We start from the raw sequence: 13,961 nt of genomic DNA on the forward strand, positions 1-13,961 counted from the left end.
GCTGAATATTCTGAATTGGTTGAAACATTACTGTCAAGTCAACAAGACCCAGTTATTTACCAGAGATTAGCAGATGCCTTCAACAAGCTCACTGCAAGCAGCACTCCTCCTACTCTGGATCGGAAGCAGAAGATGGCCTTCCTAAAGAGTTTAGAAGAATTTATGGCAAATGTTGGTGGTCTCCTTTGTGTAAAATAAATAACAAAACTTTATGCTTAATTTAGATCCTTTCTGCAAAGTGCACTGAATTGCTAAAAGCTGACTTGAGTCTTGTCCTGTTCTTCAGTTCTTTGGCCATTTTGGATATCGGAGAGCCTGAAAGTCTAACGTGTAATGCAGTGAAACAGGAGAGGTCACCTTTGAATCAGCTTCTGCTGTTGGGTGTTAGCCACAATCTGTCATCTATGTCTTGTAGATTCTGAATGGTGATTTAAGATTTTCAATTCCATATATGTGCAAACAGATATGGGCACCATGAAATGCATATTCAGTGCCTTTCCCCCTTTATCAAATCGCTAGGTGGCTAGCCAAAGTTTAGAATTTTTGTTAAATTAAATATTAGATGGACATATACTCAGCATTGTTTCTCAGAATGTTGTCCACAGATCACCTGCATCACTCGAGGGGCTGGTTGAAAAGATAGATTCTTGGGCCTGAGTATAGATGCTCAGAGTCAGAATTTCTATGTGTTGGGCCTTGGAGTCTTCATTTTAATAAGCTCTTCCCCTCTGCCACCTCAAAAGTTTTGAATCAATGCAAAAGACATTGGACACTCCTAAGAGGTTTTGTGCTTTCAAACTTTTCCTCCCTTTGTTGATTGATCAGGTTTGTAATTCAGCAGGAGGAAGGAATGCCAGGTGTTTGTTGGACTCTTGTAGCACGTGCTCTCGCTCTTTCTTTTTTTTGTAACATCAGCCTGGTGTTGCAGGTTTTGTGTAATACAGGTCTCTAATCATACTCTGATGACTGAACTTGAGGAAAATACGTGTATATTTTTGTTCCATAAAAAGAACTTTAGGAACTGTAGCCATTTCATTGCCTTAATTTTAACAAGAAAATACAAAAAAAAGAGCAGATTTGTTTTAGTAAGAAATCAAGTCTTGATGCTTCAGAGTTGGTTTAGGGTGTTAGCTGCTATGAACCTGGTGCCCTTTTGATTGTGTATTTATGTGGGTTTATGAATGAAATGAAAGGCTCATTCATATATAGTCTAATTTGAGTATGTTTCTCTTCAGCCATGTGGCCCATGGCTAATAATCTACTCTGAATGGCTTGCTTAAGCAATAACTATCTTAAAGGATGTGAATTACTGATTCATACAGACTATTATACATTGGGGCATTAGGGGCAATAATTAATGCTAGAGTGAACGTTCTCCTCATTTCACAGGAGCCATGTAAATTTAATTTAAGAGATTAAAAAATTCCTATTTAGATCCTCTAGTTTGATTTTTCTAATCAGGACTTTTGTACTGCTGCCATCAACCCCTTAATTCTGTGTACCAGTTTAAATTATGGAAATGAAAGCTAATTTATAAACTGTAGGCATATGAAACTCTGCCCACCGCAATGTCAGAAATCCCATGGCACAGTGACGGAGACTCTGGTGCAGGCACACTCTGTGCTTCCAAGGGATGGGCTTTCTCCTTCTGCTGTGTTCTTGACACCTATACACTCAACTATCCTTCAAATGTAGTGTTCATATAGGAATTGCATATGGTATATGCACCTCCAGACATAACGCTGTGCAAAACCTGGTATAACTTTGTGCTCCTAACAGTTACAGTTCACCAAACTGGAGCATCTAGATTACATCCCACCTGTGCATGTGATGTTACACACAAGTGAATGCAAAGCCGAGGGCCATAGCTTTTTGAGGAACATTACTCTTAATTCGATCACTGTTGAGTAACAGCTGAGGTGGAGCAAAAACATCTTAAAAGACAGCCGGGAAAAAGCTGCTGCTGCTCTTCATGACATATACGTAGTGTATGTTTAAAGACACTTCGAACAAGTGCATTTATTTTTAGATCTCTTCTTCTTCGCCCTTAACTTGTAGTCTGCTGTGGCATTGTTCTTGGTGTTTTGTTTCCCGGCTCTCTCACCCTTCCTCAGTATCTGTGAGCTGTGCATATCTGTATGTTCAGTACGTAGAGTCCCTTTGCCAAAGGACGCTAAAAGTACGCAACTGCTGGCCAGGACAAAACTATAATCAGATTGTTAAAAATGAAGGGGAGTAGGAAAGAAATGCCTTGGTAAATAAAAAGGCATCAGTATTTAGTAACTTTTCTCTAGACATAAATTTCTGCTGAATTGGCCCAAATGTCATTACACTATGCAATTTCATTAGGTCAGTTTCAATTAAAGCAAGATTTACTTTGGATTGGACCAAATAATACTTGGGTATCCCCAGAATGTTGATTAGTGGCAAACTGGGGTATAACCGCCACCACCATTTTCTGGGTAATGGGGATGCCACTTTAATTGCAACGGCTAAGACTTATTTTCTGAGTGTATGTGTATGTTTGCTTGATTTAATATTTGTTTAGTTTGGGTCTTTTGTTTTACTTTGTCCAGTTTTGTCTTTGGCTATGTTTATTGGCTCTTTGGATTTTGGATTTTTGTTTTAATGCTCTTGGCCCAGTGGATGTAAAGAACACTGGCTTCATTCTAGTAAGTTGACTTTTACTATTAAAACTAAGTTGTTAAAAGATTTTTTTTTTTTTTTTTTTTTTTTTGTTAAAAGAGTTTTAAAAACAAAAACATTTGTGCCCCCCTTCTTATACATTAAAGGGACACTTTTGAGGATATGATTTTGAGAATTTTGTGTTTTACGAAATTTCTGTTCAGATATAGTATCTTTTAACTTCTAGTTTTCAGTTCATTCTTTATTATTAGACTTATTTCTTGTTTTATTTTCCTTGCACATTTGTTTCCAAAAAGCACAGTCTCTACAGAGTCCCAAGGCACAATCAGTAAGGACTTGGTCCAAGTCAGTAAGGACTTGGTCCTTTCACAACTTGTATCCATGTAACGGTACATGTAACTGCATTCTTGTACCTCTGTGAAAAGGATTAGTTTTTATAGTCTTTCTGGGTGGGGGGTTGCCTGAGTAACTAAACTATTTGGCAGTATTTGACAGTGTCCTCAACACAGTTATCCGGGTATTTCTGCCTTGCCATCTCTGAATCTGTTGGAAGATGGGGGAACAGGGAGCATGTTAACATCACTGCATTGAGTTTTTTTGTTAACATGTAAAAAACAAAACAAAACTGCAATATTTTTAAAATTTTACGTATTTAGTCTTATTTCATTGTAAACCATGTATCTAATTATATACATTACTCTGTTCAGATATGATGGTTACTACCTTCTTTTTTTTTTTTTTTTTCAGTTTTCATTTCACAACCAAGCATCTCTATAACTTCCCCCCAGCCAGCAATATTTAACACTCCCTTACTGTCTTTGATTGAACTTCTTTTATCAGGATATCAAGTATTTGTCTTTTTAGTATCACCATATTTCTCATTTCTGTTAATACTTGTATGAATCCCTCAAGTATTGAAGGGAACTAGCTTTCATTTTCAAGGATTTCAGGTTTGAGAGTCCTAGTATTCAGTGTCAGTTAAATCTTTAAACTCTTCTGTCTGTTACAGTTCTACTTGTTTCTGTTGGCCACTTCTGTCATTAGAGGTGGTTGTCATTAGACCTTACTTAAGTTAGCTGTCTCTGACAGATAATTACCATTATTGGTTCCTGAATAAAATATTAGCTGTTAAGACAGAAGGGAACCTCAGAACTTCTTAGTGTTTTGTTTTGTTTTCTAAACAGAATAGGGAACTGTTTGGATATGAGTTTTTAACATAATTTTCTATAAATTCTTCTACAAAACAGCATAGCTGATTTGAGGATGTAATAAGGTTTTAAATTATTTAAAAATGTGAGTGGGTATGCTCTCATTTGGTAAAACACTGCATTTAAGAATTCTTTAAAAAGTAATTTCCTAAAATAAAAAAAAATGTCCAAATTAGGTATATTGCTGAGCTCAAATTAATTTGAAGTGCCCTGGCTAAAGCTGAACTTTAAATATTTAAATTTAGTTGTGAGAAGTGTGAAATATTCTTGACTGTTGATAATGGAAACCCATGACATACTTAGCCAAAGAATATATTTGGTTCAGGTAAAGATATAAACCTAATACTGAGTATCCATTCTTTTTTTTTTTTTTTTAAAGAGGATGGATGAAATCATGTTTCTGGCCTATAGCTCTACTTTGGAAAGACTGGAATATTGTATGACAGCTTCAGTGGTGATTGGGAGGTACAGCTGGTACATTAGACTCCCTGAGACTCACACCAAAAAACATCTTCTTTCACCTCACCCACTGGGGTTTGCTTTCACTTACTTATTCCAGGCCTTCCCACCAGTGGAGAGATTTTTTTTTTTTTCTTTTCAGTCTATATTCTTAGGCCTCTTAGCTATTAGGAGCTATCAAATGTGTACTAATAGCTATTTTCCTAGCCTGAAATTAAAAATACTGCATCCGCACTATGTACCTGATGGGGATCTGACCTCAAGTGTGTTCTGAGCCCAGGCTTCCTGGTGTGGTGTCTTTGTTACCACATAAAATTATGACAAATTGCAAATACTGGTATTGTGATTTGGTTCTCTGTACAAAGAAAGAAGCTCCATGCAGTGAGTTTGTGGTTTAATGGTCACAAAATGTTAGCACTGCTACCATTCAGCACGTGTAAAATTTTTTAAATTTATAAATATTAAAATTTTAAACTTACACTGACTTTTCAGTTTTTTTTAAGAGACCCAGGGATGAGTATACTGTTTAAATATTTACCTCTATTAACATTACTAATAAAGGTATAAAATTGCATTTAATTTTTCAAAAGATGCTACAGTATGATTTTAGGAAATAAATCAAGGCTATGTATTGAGCCAGTTACAAGCTGAATATCACATTGATAAAATTTTATTTGTATTTTTTAAATCCATAAATGGGACTTAAATGTGTCTTTTCACTAAATATTTTTATTACATTTTTGTTTTGACCATGTGTGATTTGTTCATGGGTATTTAGCTAGACTATTTTATGAAGCTTATTGAAATGGTGCTAGTTCATTTACAATCATAGGACATTTGACACTGGGGATATTACACAATCATAAAATAATTTTAGATAAAAAAACATGAAACATATCTGTATAAAGATTTGCATTACCTCCTGGGAAAACACCTAAACCCTAATGAGTATTCAGAATTCAGAAAGAAAAAGTTTTGTGTATATTCTGTAATATTGAGCATATTTATTTTTTATTTCACCTTACAGTCTTAGAAACATTTTCAGAGTTATTAGTTAAATCACTGGATTTGGGTATATTTGTAGTAAATATTTTTAGTAGTTTGGGTCATTCTTTTTTGTCCTTTCAGGAAAAGTGGAAAATTACTATCCTGCTCTGTGTTAGACTTACAAACTTTTACCCTTCACCCAATCTAAAATCTTGTAAACATGTGCAGTGAAAGTTAATTTTTTTAAGAAAAGGAAATGCTTGAAATATATTTATTTTAAACTTGATTTTGCTTTGAATATTCATTGATTTATAATAGTATTTCTTAGGTTATGTTGAAATTTGATTCTACTCCAAGGGTGGGTAAAGGAAAAGGTTGTTTAAGAGGTAGAGTAAGTAGAGTGCATGTTGAGTTTTTGTTTCACCCCTTTCATTATTAAGGGGGGACCGTAGGCACAGGTTCATCACTTGTCATCTGAAGAGAGCCATAGATGATTTTAAAGGCTCCAAATATAAAAATTAGTATTTTAAAAAAGTAATCTTTAATGGCTCTCTCTAAAAATACAGTCATTTTGGGCATTTGAGTGGCTCAGTCGGTTAAGCATCTGCCTTCGGCTCAGGTCATGATCCCAGGATCCTGGAATTAAGTCCCACATCAGACTCCCTGCTCAGTGGGCAGTCTGCATTTCCCTCTCCTCTCCCTCTGCCCTTCTTCACTGCTCAGGCACACTCACTCGCTCACTCTCTGTCACATGCTCTCTTTCAAATAAAATCTTTAAAAAGAAATACAGTCATTTTATATTGGGTAATTTGTGAATAATGCCTTTGTTGCATTGATTAGATTATGTGACGTTTTTGTTTGTGTTTTAAGCATAGCATCCCAGATTGAGTCTTGTGCATTCTTTGTAATCTCAGATAGCAGTTCAGTTTGACTTTCTTTTAAAACTAAGTGGAAGCAAAGGCATGTTCAGTGAAACTAATGAGAAAATCTGCTCAGAAATTCCATACAGTACTAATTGCAGATTCTGTCTCACCTCCTACTGACTTCTTTCCGGGTAAATTATTTTTAACATCTAGCATGACAGTGAACAGAAGTAAGTCACTGATGATTCCTGGAGTTGAAGAATGAAAAACCTGAAGTGAAGTGCACTTAAATAGGGATCAGCTAAATATTTTTATTTCCACAGTAGTTACTTTAAGTGTTGATAGTGTTCACTTCGGTTGATTTTGCCAATTAATCTTCAAATATTCCTTCTCGTAAGCCTGGGGAGATCTTTGGTTGCAATATTCATTTGTACACCTGCTTACAATTGAATTGCCTGCATGGTCCTTTCTGTGGACTGACTTGGTAAAGCCATTTGAACTGTACAGTACACATGATCCTGAGGTCCTGGCATGGAGTCCTGTATCAGGCTCCCCCCAGGGAGCCTGCTTCTCTCTCTGCCTATGTCTCTGCCTCTCTCTGTGTCTCTCATGAATAAATAAAAATTTTAAAAAACATGAACTGTACAGTACAGGGGAGAGGCAAAGAGCCATAGATGCAATTCCTAACTAAGCTATTTAGGGTTTATGTTAATTTTCATGGGCCTATCTTCTATGTCCTAGGACCATAAATGTTAATTCTTCCCAAAGGAAATATTTTTTTTAATTTTTTTATTTATTTATGATAGTCACAGAGAGAGAGAGAGAGAGAGAGAGAGAGAGGCAGAGACACAGTCTGAGGGAGAAGCAGGCTCCATGCATCGGGAGCCTGATGTGGGATTCGATCCGGGGTCTCCAGGATCGCGCCCTGGGCCAAAGGCAGGCGCCAAACCGCTGTGCCACCCAGGGATCCCCCAAAGGAAATATTTAAAACATGATAATGGATATAACAGATGCTCAATAGATTTCATTATACTTAAAGATTATTTCTAAGAACACATTTTGATCAATAAATGTCTAATAATACCTGATAATCATTAATTACTTTTAAATACGGTTTTATCTCCACATCATTAAGATGTGACCTAGCCCTAGCCACAAACACCATGTTAGTATTGGGATAGAGCTCACCATATTATTTACTGTTTCTTCTTTTCTATATGAGAAAATTGATTGTTTTAAGTCAGTAGTTTCAATTTCTGTTGAATAATCAGCTCATATTCTTACAACAACAATCATAAAGTGATTCCTAAAGTAAGTTTCACGAATCACTAATTCTCTATAACTTAGCTGTTATCAAATTAATTGGAGAAATAAAACAAGTGGGATATTTTTGGTTTTGTTTTGTTTTTACCATGTGAAGCTAAAGCTTTACTACACTAATGCACGTTGGAAGCTCTAGAAGATCTTAATTTGATTTTCATCAGCTTATTTAGTGGTTTCTTCTCAAAGTATCTTTTGCGGCTAGAATTCGAAGGGAACATCCTTCGCAACATGCTTGAGTAGTGTGGTGATACAATACTTGACAAATGGAAGAAAAAGACCAGAATCTGTGTACTTGTAATTATGGTTAATTACTAGATATTTTTTAGAAAAGGAAAACCAAGTCTCGTCATCACCTTTTCAAAGTAATCTTCATCTCTTTTATGCACAATTTCTGAAGTTGCAAGATGAACAAAAATAATTTCTGAATACACAAAGGAGTAATTCCTGAATTGAAATTGATTTGAAAGCATCTTTTAAGTCCAGTTTAACTTGACAAATAATCTTCATTTTACTTCAACAATAAATTACCTTTGATGACTTACATTTTTTATGATTTCCAAAACCACTAAATTACAATGCAAATGTTTCACCAGGAAAATTCTGATCTTCATGTAGTACTGAGATGCTGTCTGGGCAGTCTGCACTCTTGGTGTAGGTACAATTCTACAAACTTCCTGTTGCATAGGTCACCTTAATTATAAAAATAACATGTAGTTGTTTACATCAAGGTAACTTGTGTCTCATGTTATGAAAGCAACTGAAACTTTGAAAGTTTAAAAAGTTTCAAACCAAAAATAATGTGCTTTAGCATAAACTCTTCTGTTAATTTATAAGCCAGGGCAGTCTCATATGCATGGAACACTACCTCGGTAAAAGTGTACTGCCATAAAAGTTGATTATTGTTTCTTGGTTCATGTTACTGATTTCTTTTGGTTTTGCATATTTTCTTTCTAGCTCCTTTGCTAAGTTACATCTGATTTTGAAATATTGTTTAATAGATTTATCATCAATTCAGAGCCTTCAAAGTAGAAATAAAGCATGGGTTGTTACAGACCTGGCAACAGCATTTAAAATAGAAATTATGGTACAAAATTGTAAACCTCTTTTATGAACTACTGAATGGCATCATTTGGCAGCTGAGCAATTCATTTATACCCTCAGCTTATCGCAAAAAGGATTTAAAGCTATTCAGAATATATAAAAACTTAGCAAGATCATAAAATTGGTAGAGGAGAAGGTAGGAACATAACATTGATTGCCTTGGGGAGTGGAGAAGTACCTCAGTCTGATGTGGAAGGGAACCCTTCTTACATTAAGCGCCTGTTTTGCGGTAGATACTGTGTGCTCGGTGCCTATACCATTATCAACGCACTCAATTCCGGGAAGGATCTGAAAGGCTCCAGGTAAGTCAGCCGACCAAAAAGTGGCCATCATTTCCGTGGAAAATGTTTTTGCGTCGTAATTAGATTGCCAATTAGTAGCTGGTCTTACTTCAGCGTGAAGACAGCTGTTCAGCAATCAGATCTTGCATCTCGCATTATTTGCAGCTGACCCCACAGGAAGATGCGTGAGGCTAGACTGACACTAACCACACTTAAGTTTGGGTAGGTAGATCCTGCCGAGGGAGGAGGAAATCTGACCAGGGTTTGAGAGTTTCTCCAATCCTAACAATGTTACAAAGCCTCAATTTAGTTAATTTTAATTCCTCTTTATTCCTTTATTAAAACTGAGTCAACTAGATAAAGGTTTGAATTTAATGTTTGTGACACGTTACATTAGTTTCAAGTGCCAACTAAGCTACTTGGAAGACATTTAACTTGAAGGGAATCTAAAACCTTAAATGTCGTCTTTTACTGCCACCATCCTTGGAGGTAATTTATAAGACAGAGAACGGCGAGAGTCCGCACTCGCGGGAGGTTGCAGCGGGGCTGGAACCGCCGGGAGACCCCACCCTCCCGGGCCTCCCGGAAGCGCCCTCGGGAGGGGAGGCCTACGCATGCGCGAACGCGCGCGCGCGCGGGGCGGCCCCGCCCACTGTCCCACCCTAGGCGACTGCGCACGCGTGGCTCCAGAGGGGACGATCCCGGGCGCCAAGGTGGGGTCGGGTCGGTCGTTTCCGCGCTGCTCGGGCTTCGGAATCGGTTATGGTTCTTTTTTTGTCTGTCACCCTTTCTCCAGTGCAGTAAAGAAGGAGGGCTTCAATTAGTGGTGTCTAGGGATGGCAGGCGAGCTGCAGCCGAGCCGAGAGTAGCTGCTCGGGTGTGACCCGGCCTCGGCCTCGTGAGCCCAGCCGGGAAGGGTCCGCACGTCTGGGGTGAGGCAGGCCAGGTGCGGAGGGAGAGGACCCCCGGGCCGGGCAGGACGGGAACGCCCCTCCGGTCAGAAACCGGACGGGGCCTACTGCTCCTGACGGCCAAGCCTCCGCACCTGCGCTGGGGCCTTAGGAGCAGGTGCTCTGCCGGCGTGGGGTGCAGAGTGGGGTAGACTAGGCCTCAGCTCCCCAAGGGCAGGCGGTGCTGCTGCAAGGGTCCAGGGCACAGGACGGTCACAGGCAGGGGCCCTGCTGGATGAGGACGCTTGGGTGGGGGCGAGGGCGATGGGTAAGAGAGGAAAGGCCCAGGGCATCAGAGAGGGTCACAGTCTGGGATCCCTCTGGGTGGGTGATGGGTTAAGAGCAGGATGGCTTGATAGGGATGTGGCTGCGGGGAGGTGTATATACACAGCAGGTGCTGACCGCGTTGTACGTTTATGATCTATATTAAACTATAGGCCATTCTTACCCATTTGTAGGGGAAGCCTCCAAACTATCTCAGGTCCCCCCCTCCCCCCTCCACCCCGTATTTACTCAGGAGTCTGACATGAGGCCTAGGTTAATGCCCTTTCCACTGAATCACACTGCCTTGACCAAAATAACTTGCAGACGGCAATATGACGCTGTGTGAATGTATACGGTTGGCGAGGGGAGTGGCTTGCTTTAGTAAATTTGATATATGGAAATTGAATAATTTTATACATGTGAAATGTGGATTTACACGTTACTTTTAGGATTATGTTAGTTATACTGAATAAGTACTATTTAAATAGAAAGTAACCACAATCTATTAGGAGCCTGCTAATCTCTACGGATGCTGCACATTAATGTGTCCCTCCCTTTGCTCATGCTGTTCCTTCTGCAGTCCTCACTCTTCATCTTTTCTTCTTCCTCTTGGCCAAGTTAAAATGCCACCTGCTGTTTCACTTCTATTCCCTGCCCACACATGCTCTTCATTCTGATCCCACTGCCCTAAATGGTGGATGTGCTTTTTATTAGAGGTCTCACCACATGATCACAATCATTTGTCTATTTCTCAACGTCAGCACTGTAGACATTTGGGGCCATATAGTTCCTTGTTGCAAAGGGTTGTCTTGCAAAGGTATGGTATTTGCCAGCATTCCGGGCCTCTACCCACTAGATAACCAGTAGTACCCTCCCCAGTTCTGAGAACCAAAGATGTCTCCAGACATCACTAGCTGTTCCCTTCCTGGGCAGGGTGTGTGCAAAATCTATGAGAACTGCTGATCTCCTATATGAGCCTTAAGGAAGCATAGCACTTCACAACTCTTTTGGTTGTGAAAATCTCTTTTACATCAATTTCATAAACCCACTTAGAAAAAATTTAAACATGCTAAAGATAATGATGAAGTAGTGACTTAATGAAGAGTTAGGTATATTGGGCAGCCCCTGTGGCGCAGCGGTTTAGTGCTGCCTGCAGCCCAGGGCGTGATCCTGGAGACCCTGGATCGAGTCCCACGTCGGGCTCCCTGCATGGAGCCTGCTTCTCCCTCTGCCTATGTCTCTGCCTCTCTCTCTCTCTCTGTGTGACTATCATAAATAAATAAAAATTTTTAAAAATCTTAAAAAAAAGAGGTATATTGAAACTAAAGTTCATTTAATTTAGTCTGTAGCAATGTTTATTACATAAGCAGATTTAAGTTTTCCCCACTTAACAAGTGATGCAATCTTTTTTTTTTTTTTTTTTAAGATTTTATTTATTTATTAATGAGAGACACAGAGAGAGAGAGGCAGAGCACAGGCAGAGGGAGAAGCAGGCTCCATGCAGGGAGCCGGATGTGGGACTTGATCCCGGGTCTCCAGGATCACACCCTGGGCCAAAGGTAGGCGCTCAACTGCTGAGCCACCCAGGGATCCCCAACAAGTGATGCAATCTTGAATTCACTTTAATAATGTAGGAAACAGTTGCTAAAATTGCAGCCCCTTCCACTCTCCCACGTGTTCCTCCATTGATCTTACCATCATCCAACACATTTTATTTGTTGCTTCTCTCTGTGCCTCACTAGAATATAAGCTCCAAGAGGACTGGGACTTTGATTTCCATCACCAAGAACAGTGCTTACTACAGGCAGTACCTTTTTAAAATTTTTTTTTTTTTTTTTTTTTTTTTATTTATGATAGTCACACAGAGAGAGAGAGAGAGAGGCAGAGACATAGGCAGAGGGAGAAGCAGGCTCCATGCACCGAGAGCCCGACGTGGGATTTGATCCCGGGTCTCCAGGATCGCGCCCTGGGCCAAAGGCAGGCGCCAAACCGCTGCGCCACCCAGGGATCCCTACAGGCAGTACCTTGATAAGTGATTACCAAATGAATGGATTTAGTCAGCTTTAAGAGAACATTTTATTTTGGAACAAAATTCATGCTAAAATATAGATTGGAGTGTATTTGCCTTTTACAGCTGTGAAAGTAGACAGTGTTCTTAAAGTCCCTTTTGGAATTCTTTATTTTGTGTTTAATGCCAACTGGTTATGATTTTCATGTTTTATTTCTAAGTGATTAGCTAAGAGCTTTCAAGCTGCAGCTTGAAAGCCCTTCTCAACAGATGTTGCTGTGGAAAGTGCTTAGTACTAATAAATAATTCAAAGTTTTCTGTGTATATTAAGGATATATGTATGTACATGTGCCTATATGAATGTATATGGACATGCACACATACATATATGTACACACATATATTAACACACACATACTTTCCTTTGTCCTCTACCTTTTCCAGACAGTATTGTGGTGCAGCTTTGATCAGAAAATGATTGTACGCTTCAACTCTGCCAGGAGACGTTGGATTTTAATAGTTGCCCGATTCTTTTACTGAATGAAAGGAACTCCTAATCCTGAAATACCAAACCAAGATGAAACCTTTTAGTAGGTTGCAGATCAGTTTGCTGTATTTTCTTAGTGTTTCTCAGTTTGGCATGCACAACACACTAATCTTTGGAATTTCCACCTGGAAATTCTCCCACCTGATGGATCCTGGTATGCTTTGCTAAAAATGTATTCTTTGTGCTTTTTGCAGTAAGCTAAAGTTGCTCATTTAAAGCCTTTTACCATTCCTCAGTGGGACTGCTGCAGACACTTCTATTGTTGATTTAAGTTTTTATTCTAAATTATAACCTCAAAGGCAAATAATTCATCCTGCTTTTGATTTTTCCACAACTATAAAACTTAACACATTCTCAAATTCAGTATAAACAAAACTATAAAACCACAAAGTTCAAATTAGCAGTTGATTGAGAATATTGTTTTATTGCTGAATTAGCAGGCAGTTCTTTTGACATTCCTGATTTACTTCATTTATTTATTTTTAAATATTTTTTTTAATTTTTTTTTTCATGAGAGACACAGAGAGAGAGAGTCAGAGACACAGGCAGAAAGAGCAGCAGGCTCCATGCAGGGAGCCCAATGTGGGACTTGATCCCAGGACTCCAGGATCATGCCCTGGGCCGAAGGCAGACACTCAACCCTGAGCCACCCAGGCATCCCTGTCCCTGATATCCACTTTAATAATGTTTTACCCCAATATTTTTATTGTGGTAATATACATGTTACATAAAATTTACCACTTAACCTTTAAGTGTATAGTTCAGTAGTGTTAGTACATCCACACTGTTGTGTGACAGTTGCCACCATCCATTTCCAGAACCCTTTTTCATCTTATTTATAAGATGAAAAGACTGAATCTTTTTTTTTTAATTTTTATTTATTTACGATAGTCACACACAGAGAGAGAGGCAGAGACACAGGCAGAGGGAGAAGCAGGCTCCATGCACCGGGAGCCCGACGTGGGATTCGATCCCGGGTCTCCAGGATCGCGCCCTGGGCCAAAGGCAGGCGCTAAACCGCTGCGCCACCCAGGGATCCCTAAAACTGAATCTATATACACATTAAACAACTTCCTATTCCTCCCATCCCCTGGCAACCACCATTCTACTTTGTCTTGATGAATTTGACTACTCTAAGCATCTTGTATCAGCGGAATCATAGAGTAGTTGTCTCTTTGTGACTGTTTTTCACTTAGAATAATGTCCTCAAGGTTCACCACGTCGTAGCATGTGTTAGAATTTCCTTCCTTTTTAAGGCTGAATAATATTCTTTTGTATATATATCTGTTCATATGTTGATAGATACCTGGGTATTGGTCTCCTA

General features: G+C 39.1%; 2 protein-coding genes and 1 long non-coding RNA gene across 14 annotated transcripts in view; 2 read left to right on the top strand and 1 right to left on the bottom strand.

The window, feature by feature from the left end:
• Positions 1-5,050, top strand: part of XPO4 (exportin 4) — a 122,445-nt gene extending 117,395 nt beyond the window's left edge. For all 8 annotated transcript variants that reach the window (XM_025462739.3, XM_025462738.3, XM_035716628.2 and 5 more), the window contains one exon: positions 1-5,050. In XM_025462739.3, coding sequence (XP_025318524.1) covers positions 1-198 — 198 coding nt within the window. In that variant the 3' untranslated portion in view covers positions 199-5,050.
• LOC118354806 (uncharacterized) lies at positions 2,683-9,511 on the bottom strand. Its single transcript, XR_007406035.1, has 3 exons — positions 9,322-9,511; positions 8,029-8,176; positions 2,683-3,189 (listed from the first exon to the last, which is right to left on the bottom strand). It is a non-coding gene; the product is annotated as an uncharacterized LOC118354806 (long non-coding RNA).
• Positions 8,868-13,961, top strand: part of EEF1AKMT1 (EEF1A lysine methyltransferase 1) — a 25,295-nt gene continuing 20,201 nt past the window's right edge. For 2 of the 5 annotated variants that reach the window (XM_025462745.3, XM_025462749.3), the window contains exon 1: positions 9,470-9,581. The gene's annotated coding sequence lies outside the window, so the exon portion shown is untranslated. Of the gene's footprint in view, positions 8,890-9,469; positions 9,582-9,605; positions 9,628-12,551; positions 12,681-13,961 lie in introns of those variants that run through there. The other 3 variants (XM_035716634.2, XM_049101408.1, XM_025462748.3) reach the window with 3 other exon arrangements.

This window comes from Canis lupus, chromosome 25, assembly GCF_003254725.2.
Source record: "Canis lupus dingo isolate Sandy chromosome 25, ASM325472v2, whole genome shotgun sequence".
Lineage (NCBI taxonomy): Eukaryota > Metazoa > Chordata > Mammalia > Carnivora > Canidae > Canis > Canis lupus.